This window comes from Biomphalaria glabrata, chromosome 8, assembly GCF_947242115.1.
Source record: "Biomphalaria glabrata chromosome 8, xgBioGlab47.1, whole genome shotgun sequence".
In the NCBI taxonomy this organism is placed as follows: domain Eukaryota; kingdom Metazoa; phylum Mollusca; class Gastropoda; family Planorbidae; genus Biomphalaria; species Biomphalaria glabrata.
In genome coordinates this window covers 17,321,522-17,344,138 of record NC_074718.1, presented here as the reverse complement: position 1 = coordinate 17,344,138, position 22,617 = coordinate 17,321,522, and the positions used below count along the sequence as shown (strand labels likewise).

Sequence of the window (22,617 nt, the reverse complement as noted above, 5' to 3'; positions counted from 1 at the left end):
CGCCTCTGTAATCTTGTTTTTTTTGTTTTGTTTTATAGAAGAGGAGGTTTTGACTGCTAAACTCCCTGGTAGGGGGTTTTAAACTCAAAAACCCCTTGACTGCGCTGGGGCAAGTGACGGTTAGTATAAAATCTCAACTAAAATAAACAAAATCAAAGCAAAAAATCAGTGATTAAATTTTGATCCCCCTGCGGGGGGATTAAATTTCGGCTACACCTAAGTTGGATATGTATGTCCCGAATAAAAATCCAAACTGTTTGACCAGTCTTGCTAAAATTTGAAATAAGAGTTCCTTATATCATCGCGGATGTTAAATTATTATTATTATTATAGCTTTTATATAGCGCTACTTTCATGCTTATAGCATGCTCAGAGCGCTTTTGGTCCAATCTCATTTGTGGACCGGTGGGGCGGAGGGGTATCTAGGAGTTGGTTTTCAGTGCTGCCTTTAGGCGCTCAGTAAACACAACTCTGCCCGAGTCGGGTGTCGAACATCGAGCCCCCTTCTAGGTAGCCAAGCCAAGCCTCTCGACCACGCTTCCCACCATGATCTTCTTAAAAAGGGACGTATGTATTTATAATAAAAAAAAAAGAGCCACCTAAAGTTGAAGTCAATGGCTAAGGCCTCCTCAAGCCAATAAGGTAACCACTGTGCCAGGTAACTGCTTATGAAAATAGGTTTTATAGTTATTTATACTTATTTTAAAAAAATTCTACAAACAATAACAGAGATAATTTCAATGTTTAGCACCTAATCAGTCAAGTAAAATTTTTTCCCTTGTTCGAGATACCTAACAAAATAATTAATTACAAACACTTAATTAACTAATAAGCTTAATAAAAAATATATTTCTACTATGACCACCGCTTCAATAAACAAAACCTGCTACAACACTGAAAAAAAAGGAGCTACTTTTTTAAAATTTCAGTTTTCTGCTTTGTCTTAAAAACTATACTAAGTGTATTTATTAAAAATATTACTCTGTTTATATCATACGCTAAACAATGCCTAGATTTACTTACATCGGAATCTCTTGTCCTCTGTATATTTGATTTAGAACAAACTTAAACGATCTATAATGAACTGTTACCAACCTTAGACTGACATGAATGAGGTCACCTTCTCGAATTCTCAATGTTATAGCCAAAGCAAATAACCGCTATTAAAATCAATCGTTAAGCCTTACCAAGCTTAGTTTTTAAACATTAATTTTTTATCCGTTAGAGTTTAATGTGTATGGGGTATTAAACCATAGTTATACTTGTGGGGGGAAAATACGATAATAGTTCTTTACAAAATTGTATCTTCTAAAAATTATTGAACAATAGACTATTTTATTAATGACTGTTACGTATAGGAAAGTTCTTTTCGGATATAAAATCTTTTGTTTGAATAGCTATTCCAATGATTTTTAATTTGAACGTAACTTTGTAAGGACTTAATTGTTCCACAAATATCAACAGTTCCTGCTGGTGTTATTTTTAAATATAATTTTACAACCGCGTCACACTTTCCTGTTACACATTATAGTGCCAAATCAGATTTACTTAACACTTAAAAGACGATATTTAGGGGTATGTGTGTGGTCTAGATTTCATTTATGAATTTTTGACATGTCTTTATTATGATTCCGTGTTTGAGCACTGCTTTAAATCATTCAAACTTGCAGGTTGTTAAAACTAGAAAGTAAATATCTAGATACAAATATAAAAATTATAAGCAAACATTTTTGTAAAAGATATATCGTTATTAGTTAAACATTATAAAAGCAATCGAGTTTTGTGATTAAAAAGTTTAAGAATCCATTTCATACATTAAGATAGCTGCTTGCGGTTTTCGCGCTGGACTGTCGTTCGGACTTATGGATGATCCCTGGTTTCAATCCTGCCCGCTGTCATCCCCCGTCGTCCTGTGGGAGATTTGGATTAGAAAGTAAATTATCTTCAACTCTGAAGGAACATCCTAAACTTGTAAAACAAACACGGCTATCTAGTGGCCAGATGGAGTTAAATGTTGTCTGAAAGTAGTTTTTATGTGACCAGCACAACGACCAATTTACATTTTCCCTACAATAAATATTAGTTTAATTTTAGCTATCCTTTATTATAAAGTGACCTCAATTACAACACTTAAAACTTTGGCCAGATTTAAATAGAAAACAAAATACCAATGTATAGGTGACGGAACGTTATGGCAGGAGAACCAGTATACAACAAAAACTAAAATCGATCTTCTATATTTTTGCATTGAAGCGTAAAGAAAATATTGATTACGGGACCAAACAAAAAGTGACTTGTTCCACACTTACACGATAATCTTGAAGTACCATTATAAGGACAAGCAGAATACAAATATGACATTATTATATTGATTTTTGTTTTAAATATCCATAAGTCAAGGTGAGATTATAGAGAAAAATGTAGCGGTGACATGTTTGATCTATTATTTTGTTTGTGTGTGATCGTGAAAGACAGATAGAGTTACACGAAGTAATGAACTGTTAATACTTAATACTACTTAAGAAATAAGAAATAAAGGTATGACATAAACACATCTCCAGTCACAAGATAGTTTAGTCTACTAAGTTAACTACAATAATGTCCGGGTCATTTTGTTATCAATCTCTAAATCATAGTCAAAGTTTGGGTTCGAAAAGAAAACGTTGACGTTAAGAGACTTTCCTTATGTGTATCAAACGATACAGTCATCGTTCTAACTAGGATGTATCTGGACAAAACATTTACTTGTTTCGTAGTGAAATAATCAGGCGACATACGTTTTTTCTAGATATTTTGCCCAATATATGTGTGCATATATGGAAATGAATTAATGCAACAAAAAAACATAATTTTTAAGACCATTCATCCTTTATGAAGCTTATGACCTTTTTGTAAGATCGATTACTTCTCTCTTAATATTTAATAATGATCGATAAAGAAGGATGTAGTTTACCCCGCCCAAATCACCTCGCCCCACACCTGAAAAAAAAACAACAATATATATATATATATATATATATATATATATATATATATATATATATATATAAATATATATATATATAATTCTCTTCATGGCTCAAAAGTTTGAACGAGTAGATGTAAAGGAAAGATCATTCTTTAATTTCTGCGGATAGAATTACCTCACAAAAAAAAACAAGAAAAGGGGGGGGGGAAATAGTTTCACACTTCACAACGGATGGCTGCCTGGTCGTGCGGTTTGCGCGCTGGACTGTCATTTGGATTTATTGATAGTCTCATCTTCCCCCTCCCATCCCCCTTCGTTCTGCGGGAGGTTCGGATGAGGAAGTAAACTATATTTAACTCTGGATGAACATCCGAAACATGTAAAACATTTTACAAACACTAAATAGCAGCCCCGAACTTAACCATTGTCACCAAGAAGTCATGGAAAGAGAACAAGTAATCTACTATGTATATTAACCCGTCACTAAATAGCAGGGCCGGAATTAACCATTGTGGGGTCCTATGCGAAACGGATTTCGCGGGGGCAAAGTTTGAATAGAAAAGCGGATACGGCTTTTGACAAAGTTCATTGCCATAGTTGTTTTTTTTTTTAATTAAAATATTTTGGCATTGATGGTCTTTTGCATCAGTGGATTAAAGATTTTCTGATAGGGAGAGAACAAACTGTAATAGTAAACAATCTAAATCAACATTAATAACAGTAAACTCATGTGTACCTCAAGAAACAGTCTTAGTTCCACTACTATTTTTAATTTACATAAATGATTTACCAAATTGCATTAGTTCAGGAATAAAAGTCAGATTATTCACAAACAATTGCATAATATATAGAACAATAAAAACTACACAAGATACAGAAATTTTACAAAGAGAATTTGATGAATTACAGAAATGGGAATCAAATTGGAGCATGTCTTTCCACCCAGAAAAATGTCAGTTATTAAGAGTTACAAATAAAACTAAAACAAATTAATTCCACTTATCTTATTCATGGTAATAACCAGTAACACAGACTAAAAATGCAAAATACCTAGGTGTTATGGTAAATGAGAAGCTTTCATGGAATCCCCATATTGATGAAACTACAAAAAAATCAAACAAAGCACTAGGGTTTATTAAAAGAAATTTCTATAAATCAAATAAGAACATAAAACTAAAATGTAAATTAACTTTGGTTAGGCCAATAATAGAATATGAATCCTCCGTTTGGGACCCCTCAACTCAAGAAAACATTAAGAAACTTGAACACACACAAAATAGAGCAGTGAGATTCATTACAAACGAATATTCACATTTGACTAGAGTAACACCTTTAGTAAAATCACTAAATTTAGAAAGCCCTCAGGATAGAAGACTCAAAAGTAAAGTAGCAATGATACATAAAACACTGAACCATAAACTTTAAAGACAAAAACAAAATTTAATAAAGACACAAAGATAAAGACACATTCCTCGTCCCATATGCTAGGACAAATGTGTACAAATGCTCCTTCTTCCATAGTGCTATTAAAGCATGGAATGGGTTGCCTGTGCTAGCCATGAGAACCAGTGACTGAATGCATGACGCAGAGGACGTAATTATCTCCTTTTTTGAAGTAACATCTGTATTATATAAGATAAAATAATCGATACAATTACACTTCGTTTAGGCCGGTAAGAGGGAGCTCTTGTTCACTTTTGCTGGCCTAGAGTTCCAAGAGTCGAAGGCTCAACTCTACCTGACAGTTTCAAGAAGAAGAAGATGAAGCGTTCTCATACAGTATATCATAATAATTCTGTTTCCAACATAGATAACGCTCAGTAGCAAAAATTACCAAATGTTTTTTAAATATATTTTTGAGAATTGTTGACCATAAGTAATTCTATATTGGTTTGAGGCGCGAGAAGCTTCTTTCACCAGAATACACAATTACGGCTAATGCATAATGCCGTTTTTATTTATCGCACGTAGGATTGACGTTTTCTATGTTGAATGACACCCCAAAATGACAATTTTTGTCTATATATTTCCGTTTACGGAACTTTAAGGACTTTTTCACATATTTTGCAAATTCGGGAGATTTATACACTTTGAATTAGCGCTGGTCCTATGAAAGTGCGGGTATTATGAAAGTGTGGGTCAACAATCACAAAGAGGAGAGGCTCAACCAATGGGCATCAGGAAACACAGGCAGAGCCATGTACAAAGAAATGACTACGCCTAACAAACTGGACAGTATTAACTTCTTCCCCCGCAAAGAACAATCTACAATCTTCCAACTAAGAACAGGACACACACCACTATTAAATTACCACCTGAACAAAATAAACTCCACACAACTCCCCCTTTGCAGACACTGCGCCCACCCCTTTGAAACCGTAAACCATATCCTCTTTGAATGCCCCTCCCTAATCCACCTTAGGCAGACCCTACTTCCACTACAGCCCAACATAACCAACACCCTGTACAGCAGTGCTGAACAACTGAAGAAAACAGCACACTTTTTTCCTTGGCACAGTCTGTAAAAGAGCTCACAGCTCAGCAGCAATAAAGCTGGCTAGAAGAAGAAGAAGGGGCCCACTGCGCATAGGTTGCAGTGGCCCTTCAAAATAGTGGCGAATTCTACGTCGCCAGTTGACTAGTACATAGGGCCTACTATTACGTAATTTTTTTTCTTTTAAACTACTTTTTAGCGCCCACTTCAGAGGAAAAGCAGAGTTTATGCAAAATATTCGATGTCCGTTCGTCCGTCTGTCCTTCTATCACACTCAGATAAAAAAATCTAGAAGGGAGATGAACATTTTTATTTCAACATGCGTTGTGGCTTGCAAAGTTTAGGTGAAACGGCTACTTTTTGATTCTTAAAGTAAAGCTTTTTTTTTCATAAAAATAAACCCATTCTAAAACAATACACATGTTAAAGGTCTATTTGCTGATACGTGTAGATGTTGATGTTGCTCGAGAGTTCGTAGCAGACGCAATCAACAGAATGAACAAGGAATATACTTAATAACTCAGGCTGATAACTTCAACTCTTGTTGTCGCGAAAAAAGCGAAATTAAAGCAAAAAAAAGCAAATTACACACTAAAATTATTTGAGCGTGGCCAAGCCAATTAATGGGGGTTTTGAATTTAAACTCATCTCCTCCAGATGGTTTTGAGCTTAAAATCCCCCTACAAAGCGTTTTGTAGTGGAAAACCTCTATCTTCAATATTATTCAAAAGTAAATTACAGTTACCAAATTCCATGATCGTAGCTAAAGTGGGTTTTGAATTAAAAAAAAACAAACAACAAAGTCCTGAGATTTTTTTAGTTTAAAACCCCAACAGATGATTTTGGAGATAAAACTTCCCTTTTCGATATAAAATCTTAAGCAAACTACAGTCACCTAATTCCAAGAGCGTATTCAAGAGAGGTTACACATTTCTACCAGTGGTGGGGCTACATGAATAAAGTGCAGTGAATAGTCATCTTCAGAAATTGAAAAACACTTAATGTGGCTCAACAAAGATGGCTAAGACAGAAATTGAAAGCACTAAATGTGGCTCTACAAAGATGGCTAAGACGGATTTTAGGAGTCAGTTATAGAGATCGGGTATAAATCAAGGAAATCCTATGCCGAACTGGGAGTCGACCCCATAGTAAAATTGTGACAGCGTCGCATGAGGTTTGCGGGACATGTTCTCCGATAAAATGAATTACGCATAATAAGAGTTTCGATGACATCCAAGTACAACTTAGCGCCACACATTCGTGGAGGTCCTCAGGGCAGGTGAGAAGAGGCTTCAGACATTACCAGTGACAGATATTTGTGGAAAGGTATCTAGTGCATTTTCCTGCTATTAAAAAGTTTTAGTTCAAAAACCTAATAAGCTATTCTTACTGACTTAGACCCTTCCGAGCCGTTCGGCAAATTTGCCGTCAAGCTGTTTCCACAAAAATCTGTCACTGGTAATGTCTGAAGCCTCTTCCCACCTGCTCTGAGGACCTCAATAAATGTTTGGCGCCAAGTTGTACTTAATAGGATGTCATCGCAACTCTTATTAATTAAGAGTAATTCATTTTGACGGAGAACATGTCCCCCCAGTGGCGTAACTACCAATGTGCGGGTGGTGCGAGCCGCACAGGGCACCAAGTTGAAAGGGGCACCAAAATTCCATCAGTGTGTATTAATTTCCTATTTCCCTGAGCTTTTCAGTAAAAACGACTAATTGTATGAACACGAACAAACATAAACTACTGTATGAACTAAAGATTTATAAACTAGTCATGTCGCTATTTTGTTTCCTCTCCTTGACTTTTTCTTCAATACATTCAAGTCACATCGTTACCAGAGACCACCGACTATAGGCAAGCTGTTATTGGGTATGAATTAACTGAACAATTAAAGCAACAAAGCAAGATGAGACGGTTATCATTGAATCCAGACAAAAATGATGAGGCCGACATCCTGAATGATGAAAAAGAAGAAAATACTTCAATACCGCAGGTTCTAGAGACTAAAGGACAGCATACACGCATGTCTTTAGTACACTCCTCAAAAAGTCATACTGAAGAAGCTGAACCATCAGACAGTGTAAACAATACAGAAAGCAGGATAATAAACTCTAGACTGAACGACATTGGAGATTGGCCTGATGTCATCACAGATAATATCCGCATACACCTTGTCACTCAAGGATCTGAAACAGTTCAGCGAATGGACAGTCAATTCAGAGAGGTGTATAGACATAAAGAATCAGCAAAAGGAAAGGCTAGAAAGCTTTTAAAGGCTTGGTTTTACCGCAAATGTCAAACGGCGAGAAAGTTCTTAGAAAGTGGATGTGTTATTCGCCAAAAAAAAAATTTCCTTATTTTGCTTCCCTTGCATACTCTTCTCAACAAGATCAAGTACCAAATCTTCATTTAAATCCAAAAAGGGATTCAATGATTGGTGGAGGTTATCCCCGAAAATAGAAAAACATGAGACCAGCAGGGCTCACATTCAGTCATCGCTTCTTTGAAGGGAACTTGAAGTTCGCCTGAGAGTAGGCAACAATATTGACAACAAGGCCCAAGATTTGATTATACAAGAGACGAAAACCTGGAGAGACTACCTGAAGAGAATCTTGGACATCATTCGTTTTCTCTCAAAGCAAAATCTGGCACTTGGAAGTGCAACATCAAGGCAATTTCATGGAATTAGTAAAATTACTATCAAAGTACGATCCACTCTTGAGGGAGCATGTGCTTCGAAGTAAGCTTAGTTCCAGACCGAATACATACATGTCTCCACAAATACAAAAATGAATTTTTACAATATTGGGGAATCATGTTAAAAACAAATCATACAGCAAGTAAAACAAGCCAAATATATCTCTATTATTTTTGACAGTACACCTGACATCTCAAAGCTAGATCAAACTTCTCAAATTTTACGGTACGTTGTCATGGATAATGACGGGATGCAGGTTCGTGAGTCTTTTATTGACTTCATCGACACAAAGGACAATCATGCTGCTGGAATCGCTGAGATGATTTTAGAGAAACTGCGGCAGTTTATTCCAGCTGAAGCTAATGTCATTTGCCTTGCTTTTCTTCTCTGGTGCTTTTCTTCTGTCAACATTGTTCTATTTTCCTCAGCAGTTTGTGTATCAGCTTTCATTATGCTTTGTCATGTGCTTCTTCTCTCAGGTGGCTGGGTCAATTTTGAACACTTTCAGAGAAGCTTTGAGGGTGTCCCTAATGTGTTTTCTTTGTCCACCATACAGGAGTTATTTAGGGATGCAGCATTCTGCCATTCTGCAGACTTGTTTTGTCCATCGCAGCTAGGACTGCATCAGGATTCTGTGGATGCTTGGTACTTTATCCTATCATATAGATGAAAACAAAAAAGTGATATTTTTAAAAATAAATTTAAAAAACTTAATTAACTTTTAAAAAAATCCTCATTAAACATTTTATAGATTATATATATAATTATATAGATAAGGCTAAAGTCTAAAGTAATTGATATCACTTCTTTGAAACCTTTTACATTTTATCATTAAAGTATATCTATTTCCAATTTCCAACCTGTGTGAACAGACCCAAAAAAATGCAATCTCCAAATTATCAGTCATTTTTTATTCCACACTTCAGGGATTTTCCCCTAGCTAATTTAGATCTAAGTAATAAACTAGATATTCGTTTGATTCAATTAGGACTCCATGCAACTAATAGTGTCTTAAAAGTCAATGTTTGTACACTTTCTTAACAATTAAATTACTTAAAGGCTTTTAGAATGAAAAAAAAAGAAATGTTTAATGAGGTCTATAAAATGTCAAGGCAGGCAGGGGAGGACTGGCTCTATGGACAACTGGGCAATATCTTAAAATCACCAAATCTTTAAAAATCATTTCAAGATTGCTGAAACATTTTTGATTTTCATGAAAGAAATAATTTTTTTTTCTATTATATAGATACATATGCATGCTAAGAAATTGTATAAAGCTACCATAAAATGAAGTTTGGTAGCCTTAAACTGGTACTAGTTCTTGATCTATATAGAATTATTTTTTTTAAAAGGTTATTGGACAAAGAATACTATCAGTCATGTGTTGGTCACTGGGAATTAATTTAAGTGATAACCCTGCCATAATTTATTTTGTTACCAACTAGAAGAATATTTGCTCATTGATTTTGTTTTCAAATTATTTGGTTTTCTTAATTTTGGTACACTAGATTTTTAAATATATATTTTTTTTCAGTAAAATGGTCATCAATGCAAAGACATTGTAAAAAAAAAAGAAGGGATAATAAATTTTGATTAAAATTCAATTATTTAAGTACTGGTATTTATGTTTAAAAAAATGTTTAACAAGATATATTTGTAAAAGCATAACAAAATCATAAATCTCATTTAGATCATTCTATTCACCCTAAAACTTCATAAATTTCACTAGATTTCATTCAAAGTTTGACTGTAGAATCTACATTCTATTTAAAAGGACATCTGAAGATCATACATGCTCAACATCAATGATGGGGGACATGAAACAAGACTTTACAAATGATCTCCTAAAGGTCATTAAAATTGAGAAGATAGAATCATCTCCGCATTTAGAGAAAGAAGAAAGCAGCTTGACTGGTCAAACTTTTGAATTAAATGTAGCAAAACAGGCAAAGGTAAAATCAATTTTTATTCAATGGTAGAAATTGAATTTAATTATGTTTTAAGTTTTATTATTTTTTTGTACCTGTATATAAATTAGAACATTGAAAGCCCTAGTTATTGATAAATTGGCACTTTTTTTTATTACTTAATTTTTCATATTAGGTGTCCATCACTTTAAAAAACATAGTTCCTGAATATTTTATTATAAATGACATTTAATATTTTAGTATTTTAGTAATATATATATATATATATATATATATATATATAACAATTCTATTTATAAAGACATCTGAAGATCAATTTCACCCAAGATCAATGATGGATGTCATGAAAGAACAATTTGCAAATGATTTCAAAAATATTTTTAAAATTGACAAGATAGAATCTTCTTCAGAGACACAAGAATTTCAAGAATTTGCCTAGACTGGTCATACTTTTAAAGAATTTTTAGAAGTGACAGAGGTAAGCCACATTTAATTTTTATTCATATGAAAACATTGTGTACTCTTTGCAGTTCATTCATATATATATGTATATATATATATATATATATATATATATATATATATATATATATATATATATATATATATATATATATATATACATATATATGAGCTTAAATTAGTGTTTAAAGTCAATGTGTTAAAACCATTACACAATCCCTTGGGAAAAAAAAATTAATTGGGGATGAAATAGAGGTGCTACAGAAAGATCCTAGGCATTACATTTAAAGGCTGCAATGCAAATGAAGAGATTAGAGACAGGGCTATGACAATGTTTGGTTCCACAAATTCAAACTCTTGGCCATATTATGTCTTTTGGGCTCGCAAGCACCTTCCTTCAGGGAACTGTACAAGGAAAAAGAAGAGGAAGCAGACATAGAAAATGTTAGGAAGACAACATAAAAATAGAGGAGGCAGACAGAGATGGGAAGACAACATATAAGAATACACAAACCTGACATTAAAAGAGGTTCTATGCAAGGCAAAAGAGAGGAAAAGAGAAAGACAGTTGTCAAAGCTTGTGTGGTGCCCCAACAGTCCAACAGACTAAGGGATAGGTGAAGGTGGCTTTTAATAAAATTAGACTACTTTCTCCTATTAAAAAAGGGGATAATAATTTAACTATATAAATGCTGTTGATGTGATTGATATGTGACCGAATGACGTTCTGTCACACTTAGAAACATAATAAGACAGTTGTTTGGACTAGAATACTGTATCTAATGAGAGATACTATTCATATAGTGATTGAGAAATGTTTATGTACATACAATCATTATCACTACCAAACTCAATTTGAGTGAGGACTTAATAGGTTCATGTAAAAATCCTGGACAGAAAACCCTGTTGTAGTGCATGCACATTAGCATACAGGTTGAGAATTAGTGTTTTTCCAGACCTATCAAGACAAAGATCAGCAAATATGGGGCATTTTCTTTTTACTTCCAGCAGAGGAGCACTGTGAGTTATAAGTTTGGCTTGTACTGTGTAAAATGGGACAATGACCTGTCCCGCACTATTCTATAAAAACTGTCTCAAAACTGGGCAGCCTCCACCACTATCAAGCATGGTCAGAGGGCCTCTTTGTGCTTCCAGACTCCACAGGCTTTTTGGAACTTGTACCAACACTCGAACCACTTCTCCATTTCTATCTTTCATATTGTTGCCAGAGCTTAATGGAAACTTATAGCCTGCTCTTTTGGTAGTGTCAGCATGCCCTGGTGGGCTAGAGAGTCTGCAATTGCCTGGCCAGTCACCCATATGTGACTTGATACCCACTGCATTATTACTGGTGTGCAATAACACTGGTTTATATCTACTAGTTTTCTATCTGGGATGTATTTATTCTGTCTTTTGTATCGCTCAAAACAATTTAGTACTGACAATTTCACACATTTTTAATTTGCAATCTAAAGTTTCACCAAAGTACTTGAGCTGCTTCTCCATACCAAGAGCCACTCCATTGAGGAAGAGTAAAAAGGCTGCCTGAGAATGCCAGTTCTAAGTGTGATCAAATAATAATAGACTATTTGGGAGTTGTTTATCTCTATCCTTGGTAGGTCATTTATGAAGGTTGTGAAAAGGGTCAAAGTCAGGACAGAGTTCTCGGGGAGGCCGTTCTTAAGGGTCATTAAATGTTAGTCCCACACTCTCATAACTGACATACTCTGAACATCACTAATTTAGCCTATTGTGGATATTCCAGCATGAAACCAGCATGTCCCTGAGCTATAAGATGGGCACTCTCATGGTACCAAACTAGACACTCATTTACCATTTTCTCACCTATCTTTCCCACACAAGATGTGATGGGCCTGTAGCCTTCAGCATTGGAGGCTTCCCCCCCCTCTTTTTTTAATTTTGGTATAGGATTAATGGTGGCACATTCCCAGGCACTAGGCAGATGACCCAGACTTGGTGAGAATAAATGGGTTGCTTTTTTCCTACTTCCAGCTTTTTCTAGAGACTCCGGGCCTCAAATCTTACCTCCTGCATAAATTCGCTTTTCTAAAATCTCACATTTTTTAAAACTAAATCTAGTCCTATATACTAATGAATTCTCAGCTAACTCAATATTGAAAAAAAAAACTTTTCATATGAGCAGCTTCAGATGCTTGCCACCCTTCGAGTTTTTTTAATGTTTAAAACCCCCCTATTCAATATAAGGCTAAAGCAAATAACAATCACCAGATTCTATAAGCTTAAAAACCCCTTCCAGAAGGCTTAAAGTTAAACCCCCCACCGGATGTTTTTAATTTAAAACCTCCCTCCATTGAGTTTTGAGCTTAAAAAAAAAACAAAAACAAATATAAACCAAACTTCAGTCATCAAATTCTATGAGTGTAACCAAAAAAGGTTTTGAGTTTATTACCTCTGTAGAATATTTGTATTACACAAATAACAAACTAGTGTTTACAAGGGAAGACATATTAGGAACTCCGTTTATTACGTAAACACAAGCGGTGTTGCACTGACGCGCTAGTGTGCAAATGTACATATAATACTATTATGTTACATCTCTCTTCTTTAATTTAGAAAATCTATTTATCAGAATAACTAACAAACTAGTCAACTAAAAAGTCTAATCAGTTCATCACAAATCAAGTCTCTTGGGTTTGTTAACTATTCTGCCTGAGCGTGCTACATAAGGTTCATTTGGTCTAAAGGTGTTAGAAGAAGCAGTGTGTAGTGGCGGCTCAAAATCTAGTGTAGTTTGTAATCTTGGACTCTCTAGATCTAGTGGTTCTGGTTGTTCTGAGATGTCATCTGGAAAGTCATAATTGTTGTCAAATCTGTTTGCTTTCTCAGAAGACTTTCTGATGTGTTTTCTGTTTCTTCTGTAGACCTTATTTCCACTTTTGACATTATATGATCTAGGCTTAGAATGCTTCGAAACTACTGTTCCTGGTTTCCACTTAGAATTAAGTTGCATTCTGACTGCCGTTCCGTCTTGTAGTGGATTATGACTCTTAACTCCTTTCCTCTTATCATAATAATGTTTCTGAGACTGTTTCTCGGAGTCAAAGTGTTTCTTCACCACCTTGAGATCTGGTGTCTTAGGTGTGAGTATTTCCTCGCTAGAAGGTAACACATTTCTGGGTCGGCGTCCCATGAGTAATTGTGCTGGCGACAAATTAATATTACTCAGTGGAGTAGTTCTGTAGTCTAATAGCGACAGAAATTTGTCTTCGCTTTTCTTCCAAAGTTTCTTCACTGTTTGAATAGCTCTTTCAGCCTCACCATTAGAACTCTGAAAATGAGGACTCGACATTTCATGCTCTATTCCGTTTGATTTACAGAAGTTCAGGAATTCCCTTGAAGCCAACTGTGGCCCGCTATCTGACCTTAACCTTCTAGGTATTCCATGGCATGCGAATATACTCTTCATTGCTTCGATGATATCTGATGTGGTTTCCTGTGACAGTTCTTTGACATCAATAAACTTTGAGAAGTAGTCAACTAGAAGAACATACTTTTTACCCTCAAAGTTAAACAGATCACACCCAACCATGCTGTATGGAAGGTCTGGTGTCTTGGTAGGCATTAGCGGCTCTGACACATTTTGATTCTGATGTTCAGCACACCTGCTACAATCCCTAACTGTCACTTCAATGTCTGCATTCATGCCTGGCCAATACATGACTTCTCTGGCTCTCTGCTTACACTTGACTATTCCTAAGTGAGACTTGTGAATCAGATTTAGCATTTATTTACGTAAGCTTGGTGGCATGACTATTCTCAGACCTTTGTATATAATACCATCCGAAGTTGATAACTGGTCTCTTGAATCCCAATATGGCCTGACTTCAATTGGAGTCTCGCTTCTTGTGTCTGGCCAACCAGTCATAATTACTTCCAGAAGCATTGAAAGTTCCTTGCTTGTACAGTCTTTAATTTCACTGTATTTCGAATCACTTACAGAGATCATATGCACTGAATATCTGTAAATTCACATGTCTGTGTATCAGTATTTGGTAGATGTGCACGAGAAAGTGTATCGGAGATTTCCTTGCCTTTTCTATAACAGACTTTCAGATCATACCACTGCAGTCTTATTAGCATCTTCTGTATTCTCATTGGTGCTGACAATAGAGGTTTCTTGAAGATTTGCTCCAGAGGTTTGTAATCATTATAAACTGTTACTTCCTTACCAAATATGTAGCAGTGAAATTTGCTTGTACTATACACAATTGAGAGCATTTCCTTCTCAATCTGAGCATATCTTGTTTCTGTATCTGTGAGAGCTCTTGATGCGTATGCAATTTACGGCCTTCCTGGAGTAATACTGCTCCCAGTCCATCTTTACTTGCATCACATTCTATCTCTACTTTCTTGTTGACATCATAATATGCTAAAACTGGAGGGTTTGTACAAAGATATTTCAATTCTTTGAAACTCTTGTTTTGTTCATGATTCCATTGAAATTCTAAATCATCTTTTAAAAGCTTTCGTATTGGAGCATCTGCTTGACTTAGATTAGGAATAAATTTTGCTAGGTACTGAATTACACCTAGAAATCTTCTGATTCCATCTTTGTCTTGAGGAGCTGGCATGTCAATAATTGCCTTTATCTTTGCTGGATCTGGTTCTAAACCTTTCTCTGACAAGATATGGCCCATATAAGGTACTCTGTTTTGCCTTATCTTGCACTTGTCATAGTTCAGCTTTAGATTGTACTTCGTTGCTCTTTGCATGACTTGTTTCAAAATGTGATCATGATGCTCAACATCTCTACCAGCTACTAGAATGTCGTCTATGATGACATATGCTCCTTCAATTCCTTGAAGCATTTCATCCATAATTCTTTGGTAAATTTCTGGCGCTGATTTAATACCAAAAGGTAATCGTAACCATCTATATCTTCCCAGAGGTGTGTTGAAAGTTGTGAGAAATGAAGATTCTCTTTCAAGCTTTATTTGCATAAACCCTGACTTGGCATCGAGAACTGAGAATATCTTCGAATCTGGAATGTTAGTGATCACATCTTCAATAGTTTTCATCGGGTGATGTTCCCTTCTGATTGCTTTATTGAGATCTTTTGGATCAATACATATTCTAACTTTGTCATTCCTGAACGAAACAACCATGGAGCTAACCCATTCAGTAGGTTCATGTACGCAGTAATAAATCCATCAGCTTGCATTTCTTTAAGTTTTTCTTCAACTTTATTGCGTAGAGATGCTGCTAAGCAACGTGGTGGATGAATAACTCCTTTAGCATTTTCCTGTAACTGAATCTTGTATTCTCCTGGCAGTGTTCCAGTTGTTTTAAGCATTTCAGGAAACTCTCTTTGTAACTCGTCTTCTGCCTTGGATTCTATGCTGTCTATCCGTTGTAGTAGTCCTAAACTGTGTGCTGTGTCACCACTCAAAATGTTCTCTTGGCTAATGTCTACTACCTCAAATCTTGCTTTCACCTCTTGGATATTATTTTTCAAAGGTAGCACTACTGCTCCTAAAGTCTTAATAACATGATTAGAGTAAGACTTGAGCGACTTTGCTGAATAAGCAAGTTTTACTTTGTCTTTGAGCTTTTCAAACTCTGACTTGACAAGAATGTTACATCTTGCACCAGTGTCGATACGAAAAATTAATGTCTTGCCATGCACGACTAGTTTTACAGTCCACTTGTCTTCAACGACATTGATATTCTCAATATTACCCTTTTTATACTGGCTACTTGCAGTGCTAACAGGTAAGATATTTTCATCACTGTGACTGTCATCTTCTACTAGATTGACGTTGCGTCTTTTTCTGCACATTTGAAACCAGTGGTTTTTCTTCTTGCAGAAATTGCATGTGGTTCCTATTGCTGGACATTTTCCCTTTTCATGGTTCTTGCCGCATTTACTACATAATTTATCTGAGTTGTCTTTAGACTTCTGCTTGAGTACATTGTGCGACTGCCTCTTGATTGCTAGAACTTCTTGGCCCCTAACCATTTTCACTTGGCATTGCGACATCTCGTATTGTTGTCCAATTTCAATAGCCTTTCTAAGGGTCAACTTCTGTCCCTGATCAAGTAGTCTTAATTGTACCTTTTCGTGTATGACTCCACTAATAATCAAATCAATAAGCATATCGTCTGGGTTGTCATACTCACAGTCCATAATGAGAAGCTTTAGGTCTTTAACAAAGTTATCAAAACTTTCTCCTTCTACCTGCTTTCTCTGATGAGCTCTAAATCTAGACACTCTTTTATTTTGTCTTGGCCTTATGTAGTCTTCTATTTTCTTTAATAGCAATTGCGGATCTCCCTCTTCACTATCATTAATATTTAGAGTTTTGTAAACTTCACGGCCTTGTTGACCTATCCACATTCCCAGCCATCCGGCTTTTTGTTTACTATCGGCACCAGCTAACGGTCCTTTGAAACAAAAGCTCACCTGCTGTTGAAATCTTATAAACTCTTGATACAGATCTTTAGCATTCCAATTCAAGATTGGTTGCTCAAAATAAAAAGAAGCCATTATAAGATTAATAAAAACCTTTGTCTGAACAGCTTTTCAAGTTTTATTCTGACACCATGTAGAATATTTGTATTACACAAATAACAAACTAGTGTTTACGAGGGAAGACATATTAGGAACTCCGTTTATTACGTAAACACAAGCGGTGTTGCACTGACGCGCTAGTGTGCAAATGTACATATAATACTATTATGTTACAACCTCCCTCCAAAGGGCTTTAAATACAGTCACCCAATTCTATGATTGTAGCTAAGGGAGTTTGAGTTTATAACCCCTTTTAGATGAGTTTTGAGTTTAAAACTCTCCTACATGTAGTTTAGATAACAAAACTCCCCTACAATCTACAGTCACCTAACTTCATGTTCGTAGTTAAGAAGGGTCTAAAATTTGCAGCTTTTCGCACCATTTTACTAAAGGAAAAGCAAAGCTACAATTATTAAATTTCATGCGCATAACTAAAGAGGGTTTCTGGGTATCCTTCCCCCCAATAAAAAACTAGAGTGAAACTTTAGTTTTTCAATTTCTTTTAGTCATACAATTACTACTACAATATTTAATAGAAGAGTAGCTCGATTATGCACTGTAAATACCTCAGAATATTGTAACTACTCTCACTATTTAGGCTCTTTGCAAACTGCTCTACATAATACTACCAACTCAAGAACTTTTTAACTTAGGGCTCCAAAACAATGTAACACTTTAATGTCCTCTATTTTTCATAGCCATTACATAATTGGTAACACACAACACTGACTGTACAAATGTTTAACAGTTAATAACCATATAACCAAATTAACTCTTGTAGCACTGTATCAAACTGCACATGCCTTTTTGCTTTTCCACTGTTCAGAACTGACTTCACACACTGAACTTGTGTCTGACTTGATTGCACATCAAGATCAAGATGTCATCTTGTACTTATGAGGTGTCTTAACTATACTCTGCACTGAACCGTCATAATGTGTCATACAGAGCCATACTGCTGAACCACACTGAACTGAACCAAGCCAAACCATGTAGTTAAATGTTTACAGTGACACCTTCACTTTTTTAATTGGGTCTCTACTTCCAGAAACTGATGGAACATCATGGGACATCACTCTGCCATTCTTGTTGAAAACATGACCACATCTGATGTGACTGGCCTGAGTAATTCTCATTTTAAATGTTTCTTGAAACTTCACCAGTAATCATCTTTGAACGCACCCCCATTAGAGTTATAATAATATGCTCCCTTTTTTTTTAAATATCAGAAATATTGCTTAGCTCACAGTGTTCTTCCTGATCCTCTAGCTGGTCAGATGTCTACTGTCATTCCACTAACTCCAGGAAGAACCTATTGTAGGTTCCAAAAATTTTTTCAAAGAATAAAGGGTCAGTATGTAATAAAGAAAAAAATTACCCCCCCCCCCCAAAACTGCCTTCAAAAAAAATTTGACGATGCTTATGCTCTTTTTTTTTTAAGCATGGCTTAAGGCCAAACATTTTTTTTTAATTATTGTAATATAAAAGATGATTTTGTATATTTTATTTTTTCTTTTTCTCTTGTAATGAATATGAACGAATACACCATTAGTATTTGAATCGTTATCAATATAATATTTTAAATAGATTCTCTTTTGTTTAATATTGCAGAAAAAAATGGTTAATCAGAATGAAGAAATGACTTTAAACCAAGATGTTCATGTTAGAAATGCTCCTAATAAAGATGGATATTCTGGAGAAATAGAAGATGGACATAATTTTTCCAAAAGCAGTAGAATCCACCTGCTGGTTTATGCAGAGAAAAAATCTGATAAAATGCCATTTAAATGTAGCATATGCCAGAAAGAATTCACACAGTTCTATAAATTAAAATGTCATGAACAAAGACATTCTGGCATACAACCATTTCAATGTACAATTTGTCAGAAAGATTTTTACAATTCTTCTGAATTAAAAAGTCATTTAATGATTCATTCTGGTACAAAGCAATTTAAATGTGAAATTTGTCAGAAAGAATTTAATCATTCCTCTAGCTTCAAACATTATGTTGTATTACATTCTGGTACAAAGCCATTTAAATGTGAAATTTGTCAGAAACAGTTCAATAGTTTGGGCTACTTAAAAAGGCATATACAGTTACATTCTGGTAAAAAGCCATTTTAATGTAAAATTTGTGAGAAAGATTTCACTCTGTCATCTCACTTAAAAGAACATGAAAACATACATGCTGGTATAAAGCCGTTTAAATGTAAAATTTGTCTGAAAGAATTCACTCAATGCTCTAGCTTAAAAAAGCATGTTGTATTACATTACGATACAAAGCCATTTAAATGTAAAATTTGTCAGAAAGAATTTAATCATTCCTCTAGCTTTAAACAGCATGTTGCATTACATTCTGGTACAATGCCATTTAAATGTGATATTTGTCAGAAAGAATTCAATCGATCATCTATATTAAAGAAGCATCTTGTATTACATTCTGGTACAAAGTCATTTAAATGTAAAATTTGTCAGAAACAGTTCAGTAGTTTGGATAACTTAAAAAGGCATACAGAATTTCATTCTGGTAAAAAGCCATTTACATGTACAATTTGTCAGAAAGAATTCACTCATTCCTCTTGCTTAAAAAAGCATTGTGTATTACATTCTGGTACAAAGCCATTTAAATGTGAAATTTGTCAGAAAGAATTCAATTATTTCTCTAACTTAAAACAGCATGTCATATTACATTCAGGAACAAAGCCATTTAAATGTGAAATTTGTCAGAAAGAATTCACATATTCCTCTAGCTTAAAAAAGCATAGTGTATTACATTTAGGTACAAAGCCATTTAAATGTGAAATTTGTCAGAAAGAATTCAATCATTCCTTTAGCTTAAAACGTCATGTTGTATTACATTCAGGTACAAAGCCATTTAAGTGTGAAATTTGTCAGAAAGAATTATATCATTTCTCTAGCTTAAAACAGCATGTTGTATTACATTCTGGTAAAATGCCATTTAAATGTGAAATTTGTCAGATGGAATTCGCTTACTCCACTAGCTTAAAATGGCATGTTGGAAGTCAATTATGTTTAAAAAAATTAAATGTGAAACATGTCAGAAAGAGTTAACTAGGTTGCATGACTGAAAAAGACATATAGGGATTCATTCTGGTAAAAAAAGTCTTTTAAATGTGAAATTCGTCTGAAAGAATTCAATCGTTCCTCGATTTTAAAAAGACATGTTGTAATAAATACTGGTTTAAAAATAATTATATGTAAGACCAAGACTGCTTTATTGATCCTTATGTAAATTTGTTGTGATTACAAGACTCTTTTCTCATTTAAAGACAAAACAACAGAAACATACACATAAATAGAACAGACACAATAAAGAGTTAATTCAGCAACTACACACACGCATCTTGATTCTTTTCATGTTGCCTTATCAACGACTGGCGTAGATATAGTCTGACCGAGTAAGGTACAAACGAGATTTTGTACCGCTCTGTTCTTGTTTTGATTGACAGCAGTCTCCCACTTCGCGGCGACCTTGCATAGTTCTGATGGAGCGGGTGGCCGTTGTCTTCCAAGAGTTTTTGTTTTTTTCTTTTTGTTCAAAAAGTTCCTTTAAATATGGTTATGTTGAGTGTAATGTTTGATGCCTTTTTATGACGTTTTCTAGACAGAGCGTTGCCTTGCCAACAAGTTATTCCGTATGTTAGCATATTTTGCATAATCGCGCCGTAAAAAGTATCGAGGATCTTCTTATTTAGTTTAAAGCTATTGGGTTTGTATAGAAAAAAAAGTTCCAAGGTGGTCAGAAAGAATACAAAAGTCGGTCAAAAATGCTTTCTTTGAAAAAGTCATTTGACAAAAAAAAAAATAAAAAAAAAATCAAAAACAAATATCCACTGCCATGAAATGTTTTATTCTTGTAAAATGTTTAAGTGTAAAATGTGTCAGAATCAAATGTTCACTAAATCATATTTATAATACCATCTGGCACGTCATTGAGGAATAAAAGTACTGGTACCGTATTTAAATGTCGCAAGCGTCAGAGATAATTCTTTACATCCTTAAGATTAAAAGAAAAAAACATGATTTTTACTATAGTAGAATAATTTTTAATGTGAAATAGAAAAGAAACAAATTAATACACCTTCTGGTTTGTTTTTCAAATATAATTATTCTTAGAATATAATAAAATTATTATTCAATCTAAAATTTTTATATATTCATTCATGTAAAAATACATTAATTTCGTTTGTTTGTTTTATATGTTATAATGTTATTTCAGAAATGAATATGTTTAGGTTGCTATCTCTAGTTCCACCAGTATGACAGGAGGATAGAAGTGGGCATGATAGAAAATTAGAGTATTATGACCAAAGTACTAAGTGAGTACAGTCCGAAGTCACTCGACCATTCATTCAGTCAATTGAATAAAAAAAAATAACTATAGACTTTATCCATTATGGATTTATTCATTATCAGGAAATCAGTCTTATAATGAAAGCTATAGCCGTTTAAAATTAAAAAAAAATAAAAAAATTATTACCTTAAAAAAACTAAGCTGCATGCGTATTCCACACCTTAAGTAAAAAAAAAAAAAACGAGCTAGGAAACAAAGACAGTTTGTGTGGATACACAAACTCAAAATCGGCCCCCTAAGTGGTCCACCTAGAATCTTTACTAGGATTTGAACACGAGACTTCCAGTTCCAAGTGCTTTACCCCTCAGCCACAGCATCTCCATATATTCATTTAGCGTACACTTATATTTTTTAAAATAATAATTATTAACCTTATCCATACATTCATTGTAATAAAGAGAAACTAAAAAAGATTTATTCTTCTAACAAAATTAGATAAATTGGCAACAAGAAGAAAAATTCTTGAAGTTATTTAAGCTACAATTTTGTACAGATGACAAGACTAATAAATAATTAATATCTCCATTATCATTTGTCATACAAACTAGACATTGATCTAGCTAGATCTAGACCTTGTTTTAGATCTAAATCTAGATCTTGATATAGAATCTACTATATCTATACTAGAACTCTTATTATAAATAAAGATCTATGTACATCTGGCCTCTATTTATTGTAATTTATATTGTTTACACGTGTATAGCCTAATGACGATGTGTAAAAACTGCGCGGTATAAAAGTTTTTTTTTTTTTTTAACTTAAAATTGAAACAAAGTTCGTATTAAAATTCTTTTTAAAAACAACATTTGAATCAGTATTCTATTCAATGAGTTAGTTAATAAATGGAAAATCTATATTATAATGATCCATTGATACATTTTCAATCGTGACATTAGATGCACTTTTATTTGTACCAGTGCGCGAATCTTTGTTAATGAAGAAGTTTGTGAACTATTTAATAAAACTTATACTTCCCCTGAAGTTTTTCATTGAATAGTGGTGTAAATTTTTGAAAAATCTGCTTTCCTATATAATTTAAAAATTTAGATGGTTCACTTTCGGAAAAGAAAAAAATAGCCGTTGCATCAGTACTTTGAATGCTCTAAAATATCATGATGTCTGATTTTCATTTTCTC

At 34.3% G+C, this 22,617-nt stretch overlaps 1 protein-coding gene across 2 annotated transcripts; it reads left to right on the top strand.

Moving 5' to 3' along the window:
• Positions 1-73: 73 nt before the first annotated feature.
• LOC106075834 (uncharacterized) lies at positions 74-21,273 on the top strand. 2 transcript variants are annotated; one of them, XR_008779502.1, is made up of 5 exons: positions 74-119; positions 9,938-10,115; positions 10,393-10,569; positions 17,933-18,231; positions 18,718-21,273. XR_008779502.1 is itself a non-coding variant. In XM_056039277.1 (4 exons), the coding sequence occupies exons 1-3, from the start codon at positions 8,615-8,617 to the stop codon at positions 10,528-10,530; spliced, it is 510 nt and encodes a 169-aa protein (XP_055895252.1). In that variant the 5' UTR covers positions 8,594-8,614; the 3' UTR covers positions 10,531-10,569; positions 17,933-18,231. The 2 variants fall into 2 exon arrangements, 1 of the variants encoding a protein (XP_055895252.1); XM_056039277.1 differs by lacking the exons at positions 74-119; positions 18,718-21,273 and adding an exon at positions 8,594-8,808.
• Positions 21,274-22,617: the final 1,344 nt, after the last annotated feature.

What these genes read in the sequence shown, in the direction of transcription:
- LOC106075834 (XM_056039277.1), top strand. Translation starts at nt 8,615, where the DNA reads ATGCTTTGTCATGTGCTTCTTCTCTCAGGTGGCTGGGTCAATTTTGAA. An exon ending in CAGGATTCTGTGGATGCTTG is followed by an intron (nt 8,809 to 9,937) that starts GTACTTTATCCT and finishes TCTATTTAAAAG; the next exon opens with GACATCTGAAGATCATACAT. An exon ending in ATGTAGCAAAACAGGCAAAG is followed by an intron (nt 10,116 to 10,392) that starts GTAAAATCAATT and finishes CTATTTATAAAG; the next exon opens with ACATCTGAAGATCAATTTCA.